Here is a 24,260-nt window from a genome sequence, read left to right as displayed (position 1 = left end):
CAGGGAATGTGATGGAATTCACCCAGCTGTAATGCTCTCACAATATTGGTGGCGTTATCAGAAATTACATATCCTGAGGATAGTCCAAGCGGAGATTTCTATTATTTCTATTTCAGCAGTGACAATTAGCAATGGAGCTCTCCTCTTTGTGTTTTACCTATATAACACAGTACAATGTGACTGCAGATTTAGAAGACCAAGTCTGCCAGCCCTATTATTTCTATTTTAGCAATGACAATTAGCAATGGAGCTCTCCTCTTTGTATGTTACCAATATAACACAGTACAATGTGACTGCAGATTTAGAAGACTAAGCCTGACAGACCTATTATTTCTATCTCAGCAATAACAATTAGCAATGGAGCTCTCCTGAATGTCACTGGAGACACTGCTACCCCTCTTTCTTTTCTACCTATGATGTTGTCCAACTGTACTAGAGACTGCCAAGAACTGTGCTACAACTTCTGTGTGCCTCTGTGAAATGGCGCTGAATCACAGTGGAGGGCGGTACTTATAGAATCCAAAATTCGACGTAACAATGACGTTTTGCCTCGTTTTCAATTCCGAGCATGCGGGAAAGTACCGAGCCAGTACTCAGATCTGCTTAATTTGGGTGTGTTCGGTTCTCGAGGAACCGAGCCTGAGCATCTCTAATTTATAGGCTCAATCAACTCAAATACTGACAGCTTCTTATCATTCCAGGCCAAGGAACCAGACACTTTTGTACTTAAGATGTTAGAGGCCATCTGTTAGTATAAAAAGGTTTATCAAAAACCTTCTAGTTTGTTATAACATTACCTGTTTCAATCCCAGCCCCCCACCACACCTCCAAGCTCATTTTGCAATATATTATTTTTGCATTAAACCATGATAAATTAAGAAATATAGTAATATAAAACCACAATGTGCAGCATGGATTATTGCCATAAAAATAAATGGGAAAATAAGGAGTAGTCTAGTAAACTGTACAAATAGGTCACAATGTCAGCGTACTATGAACTCTGATTTCGAAGATATTAAACAATCTCCTAAGGTTAAGTTTGACAGAAATCATTCTTCTTTTTTTAATTTAACAATCCAGGGACATCTTGTTTAGAATGTTATTATATTTTATTCATTTTTTTGCTTCTATATTGTTTATATTAACAGGAGCTCTAATACATAAACGTATCGTTATAAAAATGAAATATTTAACTACAGTTTCTACAGATAATCACACGCTCATTTAAATTCACATATTTCCTGTGCTATCCCAGTCATACATCTGATGACCTGTCAATGTCACACAGGCACAGGCCGGGGCGCCTAAGTCGCTGGGTCCTTCGCTGTGGCGCAGATTGAATGACGCAGGTAGAGCGCGCCGGTGGTTGTCATGCTGCTCTTGCAGGGGACGTGTGTACAGTAATGGCAGTGAGGGCAAGCAGCAGCCGGCTGTGCCTATGACGTCCAGTGTCCCGTCTATGTGATCTCCCCGCCATGTATATGAAGAGATTGCCTTTGCTGGCCCGTTGCTGTCTGCAGTCATCTTCCCGGAACCTGCAGTCATCTGTTCACCGCGGAGATGTAGTCCTCAGCTCGCTGTCCGGATGGGCTAGGATGCGGTCCATGTGCAGGCCTCTCTGCAGTAATGCTAACAAATCCCTGGACACCTCGCTCTTTGTCCCTGTGGAAATAAGAAGCGCAGACACCCCAGAGTCAGATATTGGGGCTGAACTGACCCAGGCTCTTAATAAGAGTAAGTCTCCTTAGCGAGTATAGCTGGTAATAAATTACCATCCTATTTATACTATTGTGAGTCAGTACAGTTCTAAGTGCCCTTCTTTTAGAAGAACTGTTCCTCTTTAGTACATAAATCCCCCTGTCTGATTGCACGGTGGCTAATTGGTTAGCACTTCTGCCTTACAGCACTGGGGTCATGAGTTCAATTCCCGACCATGGCCTTATCTGTGTGGAGTTTGTATGTTCTGCCCGTGTTTGCGTGGGTTTCCTCCGGGTGCTCCGGTTTCCTCCCATACTCCAAAAACATACTGGTAGGTTAATTGGCTGCTATCAAAAATTGACCCTAGTCTCTCTCTGTCTCTGTCTCTGTGTGTGTGTGTGTGTGTGTGTGTGTGTGTGTGTGTGTGTTAGGAAATTTAGACCAAGCTCCAATGGGGCAGGGACTGATGCAAATGAGTTCTCTGTCCAGCGCTGCGAAATTAGTGGCGCTATATAAATAAATGGTGATGATGATGATCTTTTGGATCTGATTAAAAGAGCTCTTGGATAAAGTATTCGAAGATGGTTGGCTTTACTCACAAGTTTATCATAGAAATTACGCTGTAAGTTATAGATTATTTCATTAGTATTCTGTATGCTGTTTAATAATAGTTTGTACTGAGGGTCCTGTGTGTTTATGAAGGCACTAAGCTGGGGCACCTTTTACAACAAATCTGTGGGATATATGCATCAATTCTGACAAAGGTCTGTACTGCTCATAGATGTATGATTCTCTGCCTCCTTCAAATATGAGTATCTTCGATATGCTTTTATCAGTGCTTACTGTGCTATCTTGTTTCCTAGGTGAAGTATTGAAAGTTTTAAACAGGTTTTATAGAAGAAAAGAAATACAAAAACTGGGAGCAGAGAATGGGCTTGATGGTAAGAAATTATATATATCGCAACACAACTTGCATGTTAGTGTATACATAAAATATAGACATGCAAAATAAATGTTATGCATGTGTATATCTAATTTAGTAGCACTAAAATGCAATAATGCATTCATTATCAAAAATGTGAGTCATTGGGTTTTTCTGATGCTTAGTTGTATGTCTTGCATCTGTGTGCAGTTCAGGAAAGCTTCTTTCACTGCCTCTTATAGGGAAGTTAAATTGTCCCGGTTATCAGTACAGAAATCACATCAATAATAAACCATCAGTGTCTTATTACAGAAAACTTTGTTCCCTTCTGTGCCTGATAACCAGTGTCCTGTAAAGAGTAGATATGGGTATGTTGAGGAACTTCACCTGGCAGGGACTTGTATTATTTTCCTAAAATATTGGTTTTGTCATTAATGATGCCACTTATCTGAATTCTGCAATGTTTAAAGGTGGTTCGATCATGCTGGAAACTGTTGTCAGATCAGGATAGCCTTGTTCTCGCTGCTGGGTGATGTTCTGGTAACTCTGGACTCAGGGATGACCATTCTACCACACTATCTTGAATTCCTGCTGTCACCTGTTTTAACTGTCTCTCTAACTTTCTCTCTAACTCTTCGTTACCTGTTTTTGCTTTCTTACCATCTCTCTTCCTGCAGTTTTTTGTTTGCCACTTTCCTTTTTGTCTTTTTTATATTCTTCATCTTAGTCTGTTTTCTCCTCCCTGTTTCTTTTTCTTTTTGTATCCTTCCAGATAATTCACTTTTTCTCTCCTGTCACCCCCCCCACCCCCCCCCCCCCCCCCTTCTTACAAGTTGGCTGACTCTTCCCTCTCACTTCTCTAACGCTTTACCCCTGCCATTCCTCTCTTTCACTGGCTCTCTCCCCATGAGCTATATGCAGGTAGCGGATCAGTACACCTTTCATTTCATTGGCCAGCTGGAGGCGTTGTTGCTAATAGTGCTTTCTATTAAAATGTGCACACGCCAGTTTACTGTTCTGTTTCCAATGATACAAGGGGTATCTACTGATGTGAGGAGCTTGAAAGCTTATTTCCCATTCCACAGTCAGGTGAAGGAACTCCAAACCTCCCCTTCCTGGATACAGCCAAACAAAGATGATATTGATTATTTTGTAGTGCACTACAATGCAATGAAAGTAAGAGAGGATTGCTGTAAAAGGCAATAAATATATATTCTCCTTCCAGACATTTGTGCAAAAAATTACATAACGTAGCTCAAAACACCTGGAAATGTAGAAAATGACAGAGTTTTCATAGTGTGATCTGTTTCTCAAAAAAAAAAAAAAAGTTGCCAGGGATGCACTCCATTGTTGTGCTAACCCTGGTCGCACAATAATAAACCTGTTGGTTTGGTGCAGTAGGTAAACTAAATTATTATTATTGTTTATATGGCGCCAATCCTATTACGCAGCACTGTACAGAGTTTATGTAGTCATTCACATCAGTTCCTATCCCATTGGAGCTTACAGTCTATTTCCTAACACACACGCGTCGATTTATTTTATTTTATTTTTTTATTTTTTTTCCCAGAAGCCATTTCACCTACCAATATGTTGGGAGATAACTAAAGCACCTGGAACTCCTAACATACATGGGGGGAGTAAATGCAAACTCTAAACAGATACATCCCTGGTCAGAAACAATCTCATGACCCAAGCAAGCACTGTGAAGCAGCAATGCTTACTACTCTGTCACAGTGTTACACCATTTGTATAATTATTTAACTTTACCGTCTTCAGTTCTTGCACATCTACTGACTATTACAAGCAAAAGAGAGACCAGGTGAGGCACAAAACAGCAATTTTCTTCATACACTGCAGCAGTCGTGCGCAAAACAAAGTAAAACTCAGGAGGCATAATGTCTATTATAGAAGCCAACAGGTTCTGATGAGGAACAAGGGTAGATGTACATTGTTGCATATGATTGATCCAAAACTTAGTCATTGGTTTTGCAGGGACTTTTCACACATATATGTATTTAGATCTGACTTTTAATAGCAATAATAATTAGTATAACGTTATATTTTCCAGAAAATGTTAAAGTGGTTTTCCTAATTTAACTGTGTAATATATCATCTGAACTTGATACAATACAATGGCTGCATACTTTATTTTTCACATTTTAAGTTTAACCTGCATTGACTATCACCCACTGAAGTCTTTATGAAGACTCTTGATTAGGAATTTTTTTAAACAAGATACATTTTAATATTATTGAGTTGTGCAACTTAACTTATTAGGATAGTAGCACATGCTTTTGATTTTGTGTACTCTAATTTAATGCACTTGCTCTTTAAAATTGTTACATTCATTTTTATATATAACTTTTAGGCTACCGCACCCTGTCTATTGAACAGAGTTTTATTTATTTATTTCAAAGAAGGGGCAGCACAGAGAATTAGTGGTTAGCACCTCTGCCTCAGCACTGGGATCATGAGTTTGATTCTTTGTGGTACAATCAAATGGTTTTCTTATTATATTGGACCTAAATGCAAATCTTTTTTTCCCTGTATCTTTTTTTATTTTAGTCTTATTAACTGATAAAACATTCAGTAATAGTATACAATTGGTAGAAGTGGCTTGATTTATTGGATGCTTTAGAAATACAGAGAAGATATCCGATTGATTTATATTGGGCTTTCTAGTCTGCATTCCATATACACTTATTTTGTCTTGCCTTATAATGTTGCCCCTCCATCATCTCTAATACTTGTTACGTTATATTTACTTTTATAGATATTTTTGTATTTACCATTGATGTCGGAGGTGATAAACAATATCGCAATGCAGCCTGGGTTTCCATTGTCTTTCAATTCACAAAAAGAAAATACCTAAATTTAAATTAAATTAATTGTAAATGTGAAAGCAATAAATAGGCAAAGTTTCCTTCCAGAAGTTTTAGGGTGGCGTACCAGGGATTTATGACAATTCAGTTGTGTGATCAGTTCTATTGTTTCCATTGTGCTTGTCCTGTGCTAGCCACTAAGAATACTGGAGATCTTTTGGTCACTTAACTTGGCTTGTCATAGATTGCTTTTCCCTCCTATGTGTACATACATTATTTCCTGTCAATGCTTAGTGAATCCCAGCCATATTGTTGGTGTTAATGTGTTTTATTCTGCTTAATCCCAGCCCGTCTTTTTCACCAAGCGTTTATAAGCTTCAGAAGACATGTTATGGAAACTGACCCCCTGCATGTGGACCTGCACATTATGTTGAATGATATTTGCTGTGGAGTTGGTAGGTGCATTATGTATTTGTGTTTTATTTGTTTTTTTTTGCGCATAGATTATATGTATATTTGTGTAAACCCTTGCCCATTGCATTATATAAGTGGCAATGGTTTAAACAAAAATGTAGAAACATTTTAGAAATAGTCTATTACTCAAAGTACTGTAGGAGCATTTGATCCAATGTTGAGGCTATGTTGTGAAATATAATTTTATACAGCTCTATTCTTTGTGACTAATGGCGGGAAAATGCTGGGATATAAATAGACAAAATGTTGATGATTAGCTACAGGAGGGATTATGGAATATGCCATTACATTAAACACACGTAAACTATGCAGGCCCAAAAGATTTTTATTACACAAGTAGCCAGATTGGATGAGATATAGCCAATCCGGCCGAGCAGCTGGGTCTCCTCCTGCTTCTCTGGAACCTGTCACTGCTGTATTTAGTAAACTGGCAGCTGGTCCTATCTATCATATAACTTTGGTCTTGGAAACTTTCTAAAATCTCCAAAACCTTATGGTCTTTTTGTGTAATGTCTTTACTAACCATTTGCTTCCTTATCTAGGTCACATTGATGACATATTTCCATTCTTCATGAGACACGCCAAACGAATATTCCCAATGCTGGATTGTCTAGATGACCTCCGCAAAATAAGTGACCTGAGGTTACCCCCTAATTGGTAAGGCTGTTTTTCTCAGTGGAGTTTATTAACCGGTTTAGTGCCATAAATATAAGATTTATAGTGATGCTTGTCTAGGAGGCTATCGTCGTGAATCCTATATCACATGGCACGTGCCTCCTTAGTGCTCTAGTAAGCCAGGACATATAAATATCCAGGAGGACAGGTGATTGCTAATTACACATGGCGCGTGCCTCCTTAGTGCTTTAGTAAGCCAGGACATATAAATATCCAGGAGGACAGGTGATTGCTAATTACACATGACGTTTTAGAATGCAGGAAGCACTAGTGATGTGCCCGCTGGTGTTTTCTGCGTGGAAGAGATGATCGCTTCATGCCCAAATCATTTCAGCCATAGTGCCCCTAGTGTAAGGGCATGTGCTTGGCATATTTTTGGTTTTGCATGTTGACAAATGCTTTTCTACGACAAGCGTAATGAAATAATAATGATAAAAAAGAAGTTAGAATATATAAGTACATTAGGAGGGAGCGGGCAGACACATAAATAATAGTATTGTTAAAAGCAATACAACATTTACTTGGGTACTGAGTAACAAATGGTGGGCAGATTTGGCACAGACACTTAGTATTTTTGAATCCTAAACGTGTCTTAAAACTACACCTGCTGTGTGCCATCGTGACTACAATTAATTGATTTTCCCTCTAGTTAGTGCCTTAAATCGCCGCAGGCATCGGATATAAAATGGCCACTGGTGCCTAAATTTCAAACTAACCCCAAATAATTGCTTGCACTTGTTCATGAAAGGGGTCGTACCTGCCAACAATTGAGCATTTTACACAAGCAGCACATGGGAGAGGAGGAGTGGTAAGAGCAGGAACCCAAGAGAAGTCTCTCCTGCAGGCACAGATTATTTGCAAATCAGTTTTTCATTTGCCAGTTGCCTTCGGACTTGCCTAATCTTTGCCCAATTAATGTATATATTGGTATCTTTGCAGTAATATTTTTTTGTTTCTGACTTTATTACATGACTGAATGTGCCAAAGATGCTCTGTATTATTGTATTGCATTTGGAGCTCCACTAGAGATACTTCTTGGTGTATAGTTTTACTAAATGTTCCATTTGGTTTTAATGGCCATATATTATGTTTCTACACATGCCAGTGGCATGTAAGTGTGTCCGTTATCTTTTACTGTTGCAAACAAACCCATCCATTGTAATAGTGCTTACTGTGATTTGATTGTCTTGAATTTAAATAGACAATGTTATGGTTACAGAATATGTTGACGCTATATGAATAAAGGATGATGATGATGATGGTTCTCCCACTGTACGTGTTGCAGTAGCTTTTTGGCTCACCCTGGGTAACCAACAACACCTGCCAATTTCCTAGCCACAATTTATTTATTTATTTCCCTCTCTCCCCTGCGTCTCTCTGTCTGTCCACCCCTCCCCTTAGATTGTACGCTCCTCTGAGCAGGGCCATCTCTCCTCCTGTTTCCAAAACTTCTAACTCTGCTCTCCAGCTACTTAGCCCTCCTCCTCAAAGGTCCTCCACCCCACGTCCACTTTCGCTCCCTCCTCCCCCCTGGGGGTCTCCCTGTCTTCCGCGCCCCCCTTCTTGGACCCCGTCGTTTTCGGATCCTCCCTCCCCCTTCCCCGCCCTCTCTAGCTGTGCATTGAGCGTACTGAGTTGCTGTGTTTACTGTACTGTGCTGTCTCCCATTGTATTGTGATTTTGTTTGTCTCTGTACGGCGCTGCGGATGCCTTGTAGCGCCTTATAAATAAATATTAATAATAATAATAATAATAGCAGTGATCTATGATGAACTTAAACAACCAAATTGGAGAAACACAGCATCAGGGTATATGTATTGAGTATACAAAGTAGGTGATAATAAAAGCATAAAAAAAAGGTTTTGGTGCAGGAAAATAGGTATAATTCACAGTTGTAGTGCCCTGTATTAGTCTGTTATTGTCAGACCTTGTTGTCATTACAATGAGTGATTGTTGCCAATAGGTATCCTGAGGCAAGAGCTATTCAGCGCAAGATTGTTTTTCATTCTGGACCAACAAATAGTGGCAAAACCTATCATGCAATACAGAGATACCTGGCTGCCAAGTCCGGGATATACTGTGGTCCTCTCAAACTGCTCGCCCACGAAATCTACAAAAAGAGTAACGAAGAGGTGAGAAATGTAATCCTTCCTTTATAATATGCCCCCCTATTACGGTAAGTGTATTTCAGTAGCCAGTGCAGGGTATGGTTTATATCTATCCAGAAAATTTGTGACTTATCTAGAAATTTTTACATAATTCATTGTCCTGTTTCATTGGGGTGTCCCTGAGAGAGCTGCATTTGATAGCCAGTTGAGAGTAGATGAGAGCCTGAGCCTGGAATGTGTGGATATGTAGTGAATGTGGCGCCTGATTGGTTGGCCAAGCCTCCTGTCTAATTAGGTGCTGTCTTTATTAGACGCCTCAGCCTAGGCAGGTTGGTTGGAATCTCCTACCAAGCCCTTTATGCAGCGCTAATGGCTCAATCCTCTTTATCAGCTTTCAAGCACAGTCTTAAAGTAACAATGGGGTTTCCAGGAACTCTACCAAATGGCTACTTAGATGGGAGATTTCTTCTTTATGCATACACTCATTGTGCCTGGTTTTTCTTAAGTACTCCACAAGCAGGCATCATTCATTTGTGTCACTAGACTTTATTTTGAATACCTCAATCTAATGCACAACAGTAAAAACACATCTAAATATGAGAGGCAGTATTATAGAAGCCTCTCAATCAATTTATAAGCAATTGATAAGTCTCTCCAAAGTGATTGGTCAAATACAAATGTGAACAAAACAGTCCCCTGCAAAAAGACTCATTAAAACAACTTCTGAAGTATTAATAAAATGCAGAAGTCTTAACTGCTTACATTTTTGCAAATACAAGGAAAACAATCCACTGCTTTCAAGGCGTGTGCTTTAATAGGATGGTTCTGCTTCTTACCAGTGAGAGTACCTACATATATTCATGTGTTCTTTAAATTGAGAGCAAAACTTACTAGGAGGTACCCCAAATTCCCCAGCAGACACTAAAGGGACTCCCTGGTATTTGCTGACCTCCATCGAGGCCTCCCTCCATTTGTATTTAACCTCTACCTTCGGTGCACCTGTAGCTTACCTATAACTTAGTGGAGCAGGTTGCATTAGACGTTTGAATCTTTTTGCTTTATTCAGGAGTGTTGGGGAATTCTGTAGGTATAATCATTTTATGTTTTTTTTTTTTCTTTTTCTAGGGAGTTCCTTGTGACTTAATCACAGGAGAGGAGATGATATATGTCAATTCTGACGGCAAAGCAGCGGCCCATGCAGCATGCACCATAGAGATGTGCAGTGTGAACACACCTTGTACGTAACGTTACTTACACCACCTAGATTGAATGCTTGAGCTGTTCATGTCTAGTTCACCTAATATTGAGTAATGGGGAAAAAATTTGGGATGAGGACAGTTGGTTCCATGACAAATGCACTTCTGTGACTCTCCAACTACTCGCACTGAAGTTTGAGACCTAATGAGGCTCTTTGCTGATTGACGTATGTTGTTTATGGTACCAGTCATTTGTTTTCTCTTCTCTTTTTTTAAGATGAGGTAGCTGTAATAGATGAAATTCAAATGATAAGAGATTCTAGCAGAGGTTGGGCATGGACCAGAGCACTTCTAGGTAAGAGACATTCATTATTATTTTATGTGTTTGTGTCCGACTGGGGATAGAGGGGGAGAAGGACCACGTCAGTAACTGACTGCTACACAGCTTCTAATTTCCACAAATACCTGAAGTTACCTTCCAGAATACACATCTCCAAATGTGACTCTGAGATTCATGTTGAAGGAAGAAAAGGAGGCAATTGCGGATATAAATCATGTTGTGAACGTGCACAGGCCCTAGTTTCTTTATTTTTTATTGTATTTGTCAAATGATCAAAAAGGCATTTAATGCAATTTTTCTAATAAATTCTACTGACATTTCTGTTGCAGGACTTCGTGCACAAGAAGTTCATATATGTGGGGAGTCGGCTGCTATTAATTTAGTCACTGAGATGATGTACACAACGGGGGAAGAAGTAGAGGTAACATTACTTTGTGTTACACAGAGCTCCGAGTCCTGTGTGACCTCTTTGCCACACATTACGGCATTTACAAATTGTCTACCGTTGGGTCATTTTAAGATCGTTTATACTCTCACCCTCGCACAATTATTGGTGCTGAGCTATTAAAGTGCCCCTGTCCTATAAATACTCTGGAGGCAATGATTCTTCTGGTGCAGCTCGCAAGCTAGGCTGCCTCCACTGTGTATGTGACCAGTGCTCTCTAGTTACTTTGTGTTTTGCCATTTACACTTGTTCTACGTGGGATTTTTAGAAAGCATGGATAGAGAAGCAGAACTTTATTTAAAAATAAAAAATACAGGTATGCTTTTCATTGAGTGTAGTAGCATCATGTAGCCTGTCGGTGTCACCAGTGATTTTACTGTGTGGATGGGGTATATACACTAAAGTGCGGGTTTGAAAAAGTGGAGATGTTGCCTGTAGCAACCGAGTCTAGCTATCATTTTGTAGAATGTTCAAATAAATGATAACTAGAATCCGATTGGTTGCTATAGGCAACATCTCCACCTTTTCAAACCCGCAGTTCAGTAAATATACCCCTTATGTTTTTTAAATCCTACTGAAGGCAAGATGACAAAACTAAATGTTATGCCAATATGTTATTGTTTGCCATAACTTAAAACTACTGCAGTTTAATTTTATCCACACAGAGATCTTTTTTTTTTTTTTTTTTTGTGGTTGGATCAAATTATTTATTTGAGTGTTTTGTTCTAGTGTTTTTGTGTTTTTTCTGAAGTGATTGTGAATGGCAATAAAAACACTAACCCACACATATAGGTTTTAATTACATTAATGTTAGACTTAGTGATTTAAATTGTGCAATTACACCATAGATGCTACAATCTGATCATTTAAGGAGAAGAAATGGCAACTAGTCCATTATATTTGTGATTGATAGTGTGTGTATGTGTGTATCTCTGTCTCGTATAATATTGCCTAATGTTGTTGTGGGACCTCTTTGTTTCTGACTAATAAGTTAATGGTTATTTGTACAGTATAGTCTTCATTGTAATGTAAAGTGGAGGAGTGAATAGTATGAACCTCCATATTAATGTACCTCCCGATATTACAGAATGCATATGATATTTCTAACTGTGCCAGTAAACAGAAGAGGATCGGGTTCATCCTATACATATTTGTCACTGTGGTTTATAAATGTATCTAATAAAAGTAAGGGAAGGCTAGTGATGAGAACTGAGACATTGCTGGCACCGTTTTTTGTGTAATCCACGAGAACATATTTATTAATTTCATTTTATTGGTTTTCTATTTCTTTAGGTGCGGAATTACGAACGACTGACCCCCATTAAGATTCTGGATCATGCTCTTCAGTCACTGGATAACCTCCGCCCTGGAGACTGTATAGTTTGCTTTAATAAGAACGATATCTATTCTGTGAGCCGGCAGATTGAGGCTCGGGGATTACAGTGTGCTGTCATTTATGGCAGCCTACCCCCAGGTGAATGAGCTTTTCTTGTACATGTCTACGTTTCTGTTCCATGTGAGGATAACGTATACTTCGTATATACAGATCTGCAATTTTTGTTAATGAGATTTTGAAAGTAGGATGGCCTTGGGCCCGTCCTCATAGAATGCTTGAAGCCTCTACAAAGCTTAATCACTCCCAGTGGAGTAAAATTCCACCCTTACTTCTGCCTGTCGCTGCTGGAGTGTTTCAGCATTATGACCACCCACCAGCAGGTTTCTGGAGAAGCATTAGTGGGGTTGACACCACCTTAATGTATGTTATTTAAGCCCACTGATTTCATACACATTTAAGATTAGATCAGGAGTAAGAACGTTGCTCAGAAATGGACATAGTTTTTGTGTCCCAAGTTACCATTTTATTATATGTTGCAGATAAGTTTTTGTTTTGTTTTTTTTCATGGAAAATCCACCACTTGTAGACATATTTCACCTCCTGGAGGAAACTGCAGCCACATTCTTTAGTAGGGGCATTTGCAAGTTTGTTTTGTGTATTTTTCACTTATTTGACTTTAAACATTTTGGTTTTTAGACCTTTGTCTCATCTTGCACTATCCAGGATTTTACACCGATTATTCCTGGTCCCTTGAAAAACGTAAAGTGGGGGTTTTGACTGTAAAACGTTTTGTTAACGTTCTTCCTGTTCTTTCAGGGACAAAACTTGCTCAGGCAACAAAATTTAATGATCCAAATGATCCCTGTAAAATCCTGGTGGCCACAGATGCTATTGGAATGGGGCTGAATTTGTGAGTAATACTTCTATATTATTGCTTTGTCTTCTGCACACAATTGTTTTTACCTTTTTGATTCTGATCAATAATTACAACAGAAATATAACTTATCCAAAGAACAAAAGCCAATATTGTTCATGACTTCATATATATATTTGTGGAAGCAGCCATATTTGCCCTGTTAAGCAAGTATCATTCAAACATTGCTTTAGAATGCATGTGAAGCAGCCCCCCTTACCCCCTGCCTTGTGATCATATCATTACTTGGGGGCCCCCTTGCAGGACAGAAGAGAGCTACTGGGTCTTAAAAGACCCAGATTAGTTCTCCTGTTAAAAGAAAAATAAAGGTAACTTTGTTTCAGCTCTACCTGCAGCTTGTATGTACGCTCCAGTTAGAACAAACCATCAATTGTTATAAAAATTAAAAAATATATATTTAACCTAAACTAGAGAAAATTACACATTGGGTATACAATTAATAGTAAAAATAGAGGACCACATGCAAGGACATATTTCTATGGGATCACTAATTTATTGAAAATAATCATGGAAAATTGTTTATTTAAAAAAAAACACAAAAAACACCCTCCCTTTACTTGAAAACGCTACGCTAAGAAAGCAATGTATGTTACAGGGGAAAAATGTAAAATTCACAGCTCATACCCTAACTATTATAAAGGTTATTGTGGTTTAACCCCCACACAGCATAAATGCTAAAATTGGTCTAGTTATCATGTACTGCTTTTCATTATAAATCTGTATGCGGGTACTTCATGCTTTAGAGTCTCCTGCCCTGTGATCTAGATGTGAAACTGTATTTAGTTTTAAATCATAAAATCACAACTTGAACTATAAATAAATAATTATTTTATTTTTTTTACAAAAATTGTCAACTAGAGTCTCTTCATTATAAGTGGGTAATATGGGCACCATATATGGTGTGTAGAGATCAGGCCTTCGTCTTGCACATTCTGTAGATTGCAAAACTGACAGCATCAGTATACTGCCGTGAGAAGTGACATTAATAGTGTGTGAGGGGGGGGGGGGGGGGGGTTCTCTCTTGGACTTCTGATTGTCTCCTTACGGTCACAGTAATGGTTGTCCCCATTTTTTGTTTGTGTTTTTGTTTTTGTTTTTTCTTTTAAATAGCCCTAAGGAACAATGTTCCTTAATGCAAAACTCCTTTGTAAATTCAAACTGGACAAAGCCACATAGCAGCTTTGTCTGAGAGTTTGTCTGTGTCATCTTGCTGTAGGAGGGTCTGCAGCAAGGTCTTTTGCAGTGATGGTGTTTGATTCGTATTGTGCTCTGTAGTCTAACTAAAGGTGAATTTGGCACAAGGCAGCAGATTTTAGGTATTGCTTAAACACCTTGTATTAATAATTATGAAGTGTATGAACCGTCCCTCTAGCATAGATGAGGAATGTCCTAAAATAATGTTAGGGATAACATATCATTGAGTAGTGTTAGAGAGTGTCAAAGACTAGGATATCTGTGCAGTAGTTTATGGACTCCATTTAATGTATGTATGTGTGTATGTGTATATATAGATATATATAGATATATATAGATATATATATATAAACAAATGATTTGCATTAATAGGTAACTTTGTATCAGAATCTTCCTGGTGGCAGGTGCATTGTAGTCACTCATACTGTATACACAGAATGGCATAGGTCACTAGAAAGACTTCTGTCTTCCACAATAGAATTCCATGACTGTGCATACAGAAACCTTATCGAAGGTGAAGTCATTGCAAGGAAGTGAGCTGATGGACAACGTCTGGCAGCAATTTAGGCTAAAGGTTAAATCATATGAAATTACACAGATGGTTGGTGGTTTAAAAGCTTTTGTACTGCTGTCAACAAATTTGTTAGGTTTTTTTTACTCATTAACTAAAATGTGGGTGGGTCAGGGGCTGGCCCGTGCTGCAATCTCTTTAGGAACAAACTCTGAAAATGCATTCTCTTCTGGGTCTTTGTTCTGTCTTACTCATGAATTATTTTTAATGCTGTGGAGGATTTTTGTTTTATTTTATTTGGAAAGCAAAGGTCTAGTTTGCTATGGGTTATAGTGTCTAGCGTGCACTAGTTTCATAGATCTTTGTTACCCATTTTGCTTGGTGGCCTGGATAATATGTAATGTTCAGAATCGTTAGTGAAAGAATACTTTTAGGCAATTCTGTATTCAGCACCAACTTTTTCAGTTTGCCATATGGACATTCATGCCATGATTACTGTGAACTACTTGGAATTGGACAAGTGTGTAATGATATATTCCTGATTGTACTTGGTGCTGAGATGCTTTGGCTCTTATCGTTAAATCAGGATTATGTAGCAGGCACCCAGATGTGTGCATCTGCTATACGGCTTGTTGTGGGAGATTTACTTTACAACCTACTGGAGTGACCAAGTTGTCGGTCCGCTCTAGAGGATCTCTGTTGTAGGTAATCAATATTTTCTTTTATTGTCTCTGTTTTTAGGAGTATAAAAAGGATCATTTTCAATTCCTTGATTAAACCAACAGTCAATGAGAAGGGGGAGAAAGAGATTGACACCATTTCCACTTCCCAGGCCCTGCAGATTGCAGGACGAGCTGGCAGGTTCAGCTCCATATTTAAGGAGGGAGAAGTTACCACCATGCTCCAGGATGATCTCGTGCGGCTCAAAGACATTCTAAGCAAGTCCGTCACTGAAATACAGGTGCGGTATTTAAACGGGACCGTGTCATAAGAGCACTGCTCTGCACATAGCAGAAGTTCTCCCGTGTGACACAGATTTCACAAAGCTGTGGTTTTCAATTTAGTTTTAGTTTAATTCTTTTTGGGGGTGAAAAATAGATATTAAAGCAATATTTTGCATATATTAAAACCCATTGAAAAAGGTTTGCTAGCTGTGTCATTGTGACAATCTATCCCCCCTCCCTTCTTTATTTGTTTAGGCTGCAGGATTGCACCCCACTGCAGAACAAATTGAAATGTTTGCTTATCACCTGCCTGATGCTACTCTCTCCAATCTCATAGTGAGTATGTTTGGTTTTTTTTCATTCCTTAAATATGTAAGATCAGCATTTAAGGGATACCTAATGTGTGAACAAAATATTTGGGGTTTGGGCTTTTCCCTTTTCCCGAATTCACACACCTTTTATATATGGGGGAGAAATGCACTTGCTCAGTACCCCTGACGGTGTCATATCATCTGAGTGTGCAAACATGCATATGCCTGTCATTGGCCCTGAAGTGATTGTACATCTCCAACAATAGCAGAGCTATGTACTGTCTGATGGGGACTTGTGTAACCAGAAGGGAGCTTTTTGTTTTGTCTTAATGACATTACTTATCACATTTGTTTTCACTTCTTTACGACTTCTAGGACATATTTGTCAGTCTCTCTCAGGTGGATGGACGGTATTTTGTGTGCAATATTGAAGACTTTAAGTTGATTGCAGACATGATCCAGCACATACCTTTAAACTTAAGAGCACGGTATGTGTTCTGCACAGCTCCCATAAACCACAGTTTGCCGTTTGTTTCTACTTCACTGCTACGGGTGAGTGTTGTCATGTTTTATTTATAATGCGCCACAGAGCGTCCCCTCTACATCAAACATATAATTAACCCCTTAATAACCTGTACTACTGCTTAGTTTCTTGACCAGACACATTATAACAAGAACAACTTATTTGTTAGAGGTGAAATTCAGTTCTATGAGTATTATACATTTAGATCCAGTAGCTCTTGCTCCAGAAGGGGTGTTTAACAGGTTTCCCAGATGAGAGAATCTCGCCTTGTAGATGCTGCATACCATTCTATGGAACACTGTGCAGCAGTAATTGTGTGACTAGGAGCCGTTACTGACATCTCTGGCCATCTCCTGGGACCCTCAAGCTGTCGGTGTCATCCCAATTGGACATGAATAGCAAATGCTTGATGTCTAGTGTATTTAAGTTTACAGGCTGGGCATTAACAGGTTCCGAAGTCATTGTTTTAGTAACAAATAATTCCGTATTACTCATTTACTGGGTTTGAGTAGTACAGAGCTTCCTCTTGCAATGTGAGAGTAATGCACCTTTTCACATTTGATTGGGGTCATAACATCTTTTCATATTGAGTATTTACCTTGTACTTGTCCAGTTTTAAAGTGGGTGGGTACAGAATATTCTGTAGCCAATACCATGGGAATGGTCACAGTATTGTCCAGTATTTCAGGAGATGAATGCATTCTTTTGGGTGACAGTCTAGCTCTTGAATCCTGCGATTGTGTGAGGACAAAATTGCATGTGACAGGGGATAATGTTATGTCCATCCATATTGTGTATTTTCCCACAAATAGAACCCACACTATCCAAACAGAAAGCTGTTTCTGCTGATGGTTTGAAACGCTTTGATGTTGGGAACAGAATGGTGTGGGCAGTCTATAAACACTTCGAACAGTGATTGAAACAGAACATTGTTAGACTTGAACACAAGAGCAGCCACTGCCTGACCTGCTATAGAGTACCTTACAAGAACATGCATTCAGATAGTGTTTATCAAAAACTACTATTAGGGTTCCTGTATGCTGAGTATGTAAAGTCTATTACAGGTGACAGTGTCATTTAATCATTATGGAGGAGTTAAAATATTAAAGCATTTGTTATCTGTGAATCACATTTTTAGTGCTCTTCACGTTCAATAATAAAAACGCACAGGTTACTTTCTGAAGCCAGCAATCCCTGATTCAGTAAGTTTGTAGATGTGCCTGGCGTCCAGCCATGAACCAGAACGGCTCTGAGTGCATGTGCAGGAGAAGGCACCTGATTCACTATGTGACTCTGCTGCTTGATGTCAGAACAGTGCAGATCTTACTCTCTGGGGTTCCAGGTTTAAAGGAACAACCCTTGGAAACCTTTACATAACACAGGCTGCGGTTGGAAGCTGGATAGCAGCAATTGTATGACTGGCAGATACAGCATTGTAATAGCCAAGTTGCGTGTTTGGCTATTTCTGAAACTTTTAATACAACCTCGGTCAAGATGTAGTAACGGAGGACATATGCGGGTGACAGATTTGTTGTGAAGATAACATGCTCATGGCAGAGGCATTTATTCAGTATGCGGCTGTTTTGTTGGCACTTGTGTTGTCTCCATTAGTAAATCTGCAAGCTTCATTCTGATCTTCTCCTTCACACATTTTGAAGAAGTAGACTGCATGAAGTAAACACGTCTTTCTCTTAACTTGTTCACTACTAAGCAACATAAATTACATGTATGCATATTGAATGAAAGCTTTTTATTTATACGCTCATTGTTACTCAGTATGCTTTGCTTGGTTTATGTAGATTACAATTAAAACGTATTTCCAAACTCCAGACAAACAAATAACTTCTATATCGCTATTGTCTGTTAAGCTAATGTGTTGTGTAATCATTTATTTAAATGTATTTTCTTCATGCCTTTGCTTCCCTAGTTCGCTCGTCAGTTCAGCAGGAATGAGCCTCTGACGTTCCAGTGGGTTTGTAAACATGTTAACTGGCCTATTTCCCCTCCGAAAACCATCAAAGATTTAATGCATCTAGAAGCGGTTCATGACATCCTGGATCTCTACCTGTGGTTAAGGTGAGTTCAGCCCCTGCTATACACTCATCAGGGAAAGCTGGTTTTCTATGGCTCCAGTGTAAGTCTGGTAAGAGGCCCGCGGTACAGCAGAATCCCCTCTTGTATACATGTTGTAGAAACCAATGCAGAGGTAGCAGATCATGTTGCGCTAACAAGTTTTGACTATGCACATTTCATGTCTTAAAGCCTTTGGTTGGAATTGGTTGGGTGATTGTATGGGCTAGTGGGGACTAGTAAGCAGATACTAGATTGCTCAGATTTGTTGGGTATAATATATGGAGGTTTATTGCTTCTTAGCGGATAAATTGCTGCATCAAGGACGTCAGACCTTCTTGCCCTACCTGTACCCTTCTCTGTAAAAGCAAAACAGCCCAGGGGCACTTACCTTCTGCAATGCTTGCCAAGTCTCCTCTCAAAATGAGATTTGTATTTACTTAATCGCTAGACCCTAAACAACCTGTACACACCACCTACAGTTTTATAACTAGGTTTTCTCACTTGTTCCCTAGATTGAGTGAATTAAAATTGAATTTAAGTAAAAACAATATCCTATATATTGAGTTCACTTTATGATGTTGGGATGTGGACAGCTCCAGAAAGACCTAAACGTATGACGAACAAGCAAAGTCGTAAAGGACACAAATACATAGTCTGCATGTTCATGCATCTGCGCTAGGTACAATTAAGAAACATTGGCATATTGTTTGGGACCCAAACCCTTTTAAAAGGTTGCTAAACAAAGTGTTAGAGTGACTAGGGTAGATTGGTCTCCTGCCGCTTAACACATATGGAGGAAAGTGCTGATTGAAAGCCGAGCGTTGTCCATACAAGACAGATCAATCAGAAGAGTAGGGTTATACTGAAAATAAGAATTCATTAAGTAACAGTGAGGCTGTGATTGATAGAGACTACATTAATTAACACATTATGATACAATAGGACTATGCTGTAACAAAACTGCAACAAGTCCTTCTAACAGAAACAATAGAGCAGATGAATTTAAGTTCTAGTCTAATCAAGTAAGGAACAGCCAGCCAGGCAGTGAATGAATGAAGGAGAAATGGTTCATTACAATGCATTAAGGGCACTTTGAAGATCAGAGTGATTAAACTGTAACAAATCATTATCATAGAAGTGATAAAGCAAATAGAGGAATAGTACAGTAAATCTAATGTATGTAATGATTGTAATATGTAGTTATCATATATTGAGAGAAGTACATATTCTCTGGTTAGGTTAGGATCACTCATTTTACAATAATTTATTTGTCAGATTTATTTATTTTTTTAGCAACCTGAAATAATCAGAACACAATACAACATTCTAGGTTAATGATTATGTATTTGGTGTTCTAAGGTTTTATTTCATCTATCATTTTCCTGAAATTAATTCAGATACAAGATTTTGAGATAATATAACAAAGTAACCGATGGTATATTGGCATCAGACAGAATACTATTTGTTTCAAGGTTTGCATTGTTTACACACATCCCAGACAACACATTTTCACTGGGTTTTTTTTTTTCGTTTTTTTTTTTTTTAAATATTTCATTACTGTCTTGGGATATAGACATCATAAATGGGGGTTTAACTAATTTTGTTTTTATTAAAATACCAGACCAGAGTGCCTGAATATTTTTCTTCCTGTTTTTATGATGTATATAAAGATTTTCTGGGGTGCACCACCCGTAATAAAAGATAGAAGTGGTTTCAGTATATTATAGTCTCTTTATTTCGGAGAAATAATCAATGGTGAAATAGTTGCTTATCTGTAGGATGAAAACTCATAAAGGACAAAAAAAAAAAAAAAAAGCAAATAGCGCTATGATTGATAATAAGGAATAAAAATGTACCAAGGAATGAACGCCTGATTAAAACTTTTTGCAGGCTCAAGCCGTTCCTCATCGGAGGTTTAGCCCCTATTATTGAAACCATTACACATGGATTGTGATTGTTACAAATTACATAGGATTACATATATTTTATATCGTGGACCTCTAGATTTTCACACATGTAACTAAGCATGAACTGATCTCTCCAAACTGCTGCCGTTTTATGAAATTGCAATTAATACCCCATTCATACTGCACCAAAATCCCGGGTTTTTGCCGGGGCGAGCTCAAACGACCCGGGTCTTGGTGCAGTATGAATGGTACAAGTCAAAAATCCCGGGTCTTCAACCCGGGATTTATCGAGGGGTAATTCCCGGGTCGGACCCGGGTTGCCTGCACTATGAATGGTGCAACCCGGGTTTTTCAACCCGGGTTGCACAGAAAACAAGCTGATTGGCTGTCTGCCTGTCTCTGGAGGATGATGTCATCGGTGGGAGCCTGTGGAAGAAAAAAAAAAACAGTCACCTTTCAATGACATCACCATTTTTCAGCCAATGAAAACTGCTCTGGTGATGACTCCCACAAATTGCCAGGGCACAGACTTGTGCAGTATGAATGGGGTCAACCCGGGAAATTCCCGGGTCCGAGGTGCAGTATGAATGGTGTTTCTGAGCTGGGACGCTCCGAGCCCCGGCAAAAACCCGGCATGAAAAACCCGGGATATTGCCGGGGTGGCAGTATGAAAGCGGTATCACTTATTTTTATACATGATATATGGTTCTTTAATGAGTTATATTTCAGTATAGTTGCAAATTAGATATTTTGCATATATCTTTTATAGTGTATGCAATAAAATTATATATATTATCTCAAAGTATGAAATTTGCAATCAAATACTTTTTTAATGATTATTAAAAAAAACCAAAAACTTTCCTAGGCTTGTAACACATTTAGTACATGTTCGGTACATTTTTATTCCTTAAAGTAACACACCTGCTCCATCAGCCTGCTCATACCGGTGGGAATCCGTTATCCACCCTTGTTGGCCAGAGGGCTCTGACTATCTTGGTGGTACCCTTCTTGTCACAGACGCAGACAGGAGGCCAGCATGGTCACAAGTATCCAGGGGGTTCACCATTCGGATGAGAGTTTTAGTCTGCGTCACATCCAATCATACACGTAGAAACTAACTGTTGCTTTTCCTTGACAGCCTCTATCTCATAAACATTTGCCTTTTATTTTATTTATTTTTATTTGTGTTTTGGAGTAGCCTAACCTAGCAGGTGGCACTTGGGTTTTTACCATTTAGCGTGAGTCAGGGTGGATCAGATACCTGGTTTCACGAAGACCCCTTTGTGGGTGAGGTATGTCTGACTCTCAGGAATTAATTAAGATGAGAGTAGTTGCTTATGGGAACTTGTAGCCCCTTCAGCTCTACCTACTTTGCTGTTCAGTCGTAGGCAGGATCCTCTCCGATGCACGTGTCCAAATGACCCACAGTCTTGCTCAATCTGTGGACCAAATTCTCAAATACCTTTTCTTGCAGCAGACATGCACGTCTTGTGTTTTCATCCCTGAATCCAGCCTGAGCAAGGGCTTTAAATTTAGTCCATCTTGGACATTTCAAAGAAGGTAGAGGGATTCCAGGACTCGCGTTCAATGTTCTACCTCCCCTCCAGTTAATCTCTTAAGAAGTGTTTTGAACGAGTCAGTGGTGTATTTACTCTATGACGAGGAGTAAGGGAATGCTAGGGATGTTGATGAGCATGCTGCCCAATACATCTCGGCAACTCGGTCTAATTCCAATAAGATTTCCTAGTGGCTGAGGCTTTTAGCAGTCTTTATCAGGGTGGTAATCTTTACCTTGAATAGGAAATATCACAAATTATTATTTTGTTTATTAACTACAAGGGTCCACTGTTTCCTGCCACTTTGGTTGGTGTAAGTGACTGTCATCTACACCAACTGTTCTCAGAGGGGCTACAGAATGGCATGGCCAGGTCAGGTCAGCTGCAGTTGACCAACTACATCAGTGATGGGCAAATTTGATTAAGTTCAACCAGTTTTCAAAAGAGCCGACCAGAGGAAGAAGGGCACTGCACTCCATCCTCCTGGTATTCCGTGTGACCTCCTTGTACTGTGCAGAGGAGGTCACACAACCCGGAAGTCTGCTGTCCCAGTCTCCTGATCTGAATGAAGTCTGCTTCGTTCAGATCAGGAGCAGCCAGCTATGGGGGGCTACCTGTTGTCCTCTACTGGTTGTGCCTTGCTTTTAGGAAGGTACATCCATGGTTTCCACAAGACTAGCTAGTGGTAAGGCTATATTTTCCCCTTGGATTGTAAACATTCTTTGGACAAGTCTTTAAAATCCCAATCTGGCTCTTCACAAGGTATTGCAGTGTAAAATAAAAGTACTTGGTCAACAGGTTTCTCCTATGGGAATGATTACATATGCAGTCACTTTGGTCAAAGTACAAAACACTACAGTGATCATTACTAAATTCACCATAAGGAATTTACACATTCTTTTTCTTTTTTTCTATTTGTTTCAGTTACCGCTTTATGGATATGTTTCCGGATGCAGACCTTGTGAGGTCTATACAGAGAGAGCTGGATTCCATCATTCAGAAAGGAGTTTATAGCATCACTAAACTGATTGCAGCCTCTGAGAACAATGTTGCTCTTCAAGTCATCGACGAGCTATCCACGAATCCTGGGACAGTTCAAGAAGAGAGTCAACGATATGGACATAGGAAAGGCAGGGCAGTGAAGCATATTCCATTAAATTCTGAACAACAAAATAAATCGCTCACTTCTCGATTGGTTCAGGATGGACTTCTCACACCAGACATGTTAAAACAGCTGGAGAAAGAATGGTTGTCTCGTCAGTTTAGACATGGAAATCAGAGCAGCGTATTACAAGAACTGGACATTTCAAAAACGCCAAGAAAAAAGAAATAGAATACATAGCATTGTTTTAATATTATAAAATAAAGACTTTATAGAGAAACCCCATGGTTATGGTACTGTAGCATACCTTTATGCATCTTTATTTGAAAGTACTTCTAAAATTATTGCTTGGTAAAAATTCCAACAGTGACGCAGGTTACACATTTGCTGTTAAGAGTTATTATGCCAAGCTTAATAAGTGAGTTTGAATGCCTTGTGTTGCCTTAATCTTTAGTGACCAGTATGAGTAAAGGACTAGGACTGTCCCCTCTAAACTGGGAATTAAATGGTTAAAAACAATCTGCTGAAAACGCCTTGTGGGAATTCAATTCCCCCCAAATTAGCGCAGAGTTAAATCCATTACCATTATTATGGTAAATTTAACCTGGAATTGGAGCTGCGAGCAAAAAGCCGGCGTTGAATCTTCCTTAATAACTATTTAAGCGTAATAACGGTAATAGTGTGCACACTACCTTACTTTTTACAGGAACGCGGTCAATTGAATTCCCCCCCCCTTGACGAGGTTACAAAAGAGATTTTAATTGCGACTTTGTGATTCATTCCATTTTTTACACATCACTGAACTTAAAATATGTTGAATGTTTGGTTAAAGAGCTACAAGTAATTTTTAAATGTATCATTAATTTTCATTGCAAGGCTTCAGAGATCTGCAGACAGTAAAGGGTCTATTAGACTATCCTTTTTAAAAACATCAATATTTTTTGTTGCAGTTAGTTACCACTAGTCTATATTAATGTCTCCTAATGTTTTATTCTTGTTAATGCTATAAAATGTTTTTTTTTTTTTTATATTCTATAAATGCCGCAATGTTTCCTAGTAGCTTGTCCTCCCGCATGCCCCCTTTTTTTTTTTTTTTTTTTATTTTTTTTTTTATTTTTTTTTTAACTTGGCTGGTTGTGGTCTTGTTACAACCTACGCTTATGAAAACCATCAATAGAAGCAGCAC

General features: G+C 38.9%; 1 protein-coding gene across 1 annotated transcript; it reads left to right on the top strand.

Annotated features, from left to right (window-relative positions):
- Positions 1-1,313: 1,313 nt before the first annotated feature.
- On the top strand, positions 1,314-23,359 carry SUPV3L1 (Suv3 like RNA helicase). Its single transcript, XM_075216471.1, has 15 exons — positions 1,314-1,734; positions 2,562-2,639; positions 5,793-5,900; positions 6,462-6,576; positions 8,558-8,726; positions 9,828-9,939; positions 10,176-10,253; positions 10,568-10,659; positions 11,977-12,157; positions 12,836-12,929; positions 15,400-15,619; positions 15,858-15,938; positions 16,289-16,465; positions 18,364-18,512; positions 22,897-23,359. Exons 1-15 carry the CDS (start codon positions 1,476-1,478, stop codon positions 23,303-23,305), a joined length of 2,322 nt encoding a protein of 773 aa, XP_075072572.1. The 5' UTR covers positions 1,314-1,475; the 3' UTR covers positions 23,306-23,359.
- Positions 23,360-24,260: the final 901 nt, after the last annotated feature.

This window comes from Mixophyes fleayi, chromosome 6 (genome assembly GCF_038048845.1).
Source record: "Mixophyes fleayi isolate aMixFle1 chromosome 6, aMixFle1.hap1, whole genome shotgun sequence".
NCBI classification, from domain to species: Eukaryota; Metazoa; Chordata; class Amphibia; order Anura; family Limnodynastidae; genus Mixophyes; species Mixophyes fleayi.
Note: the sequence above shows the minus strand (reverse complement) of the source record. Positions and strands in the feature narration are given on the sequence as shown.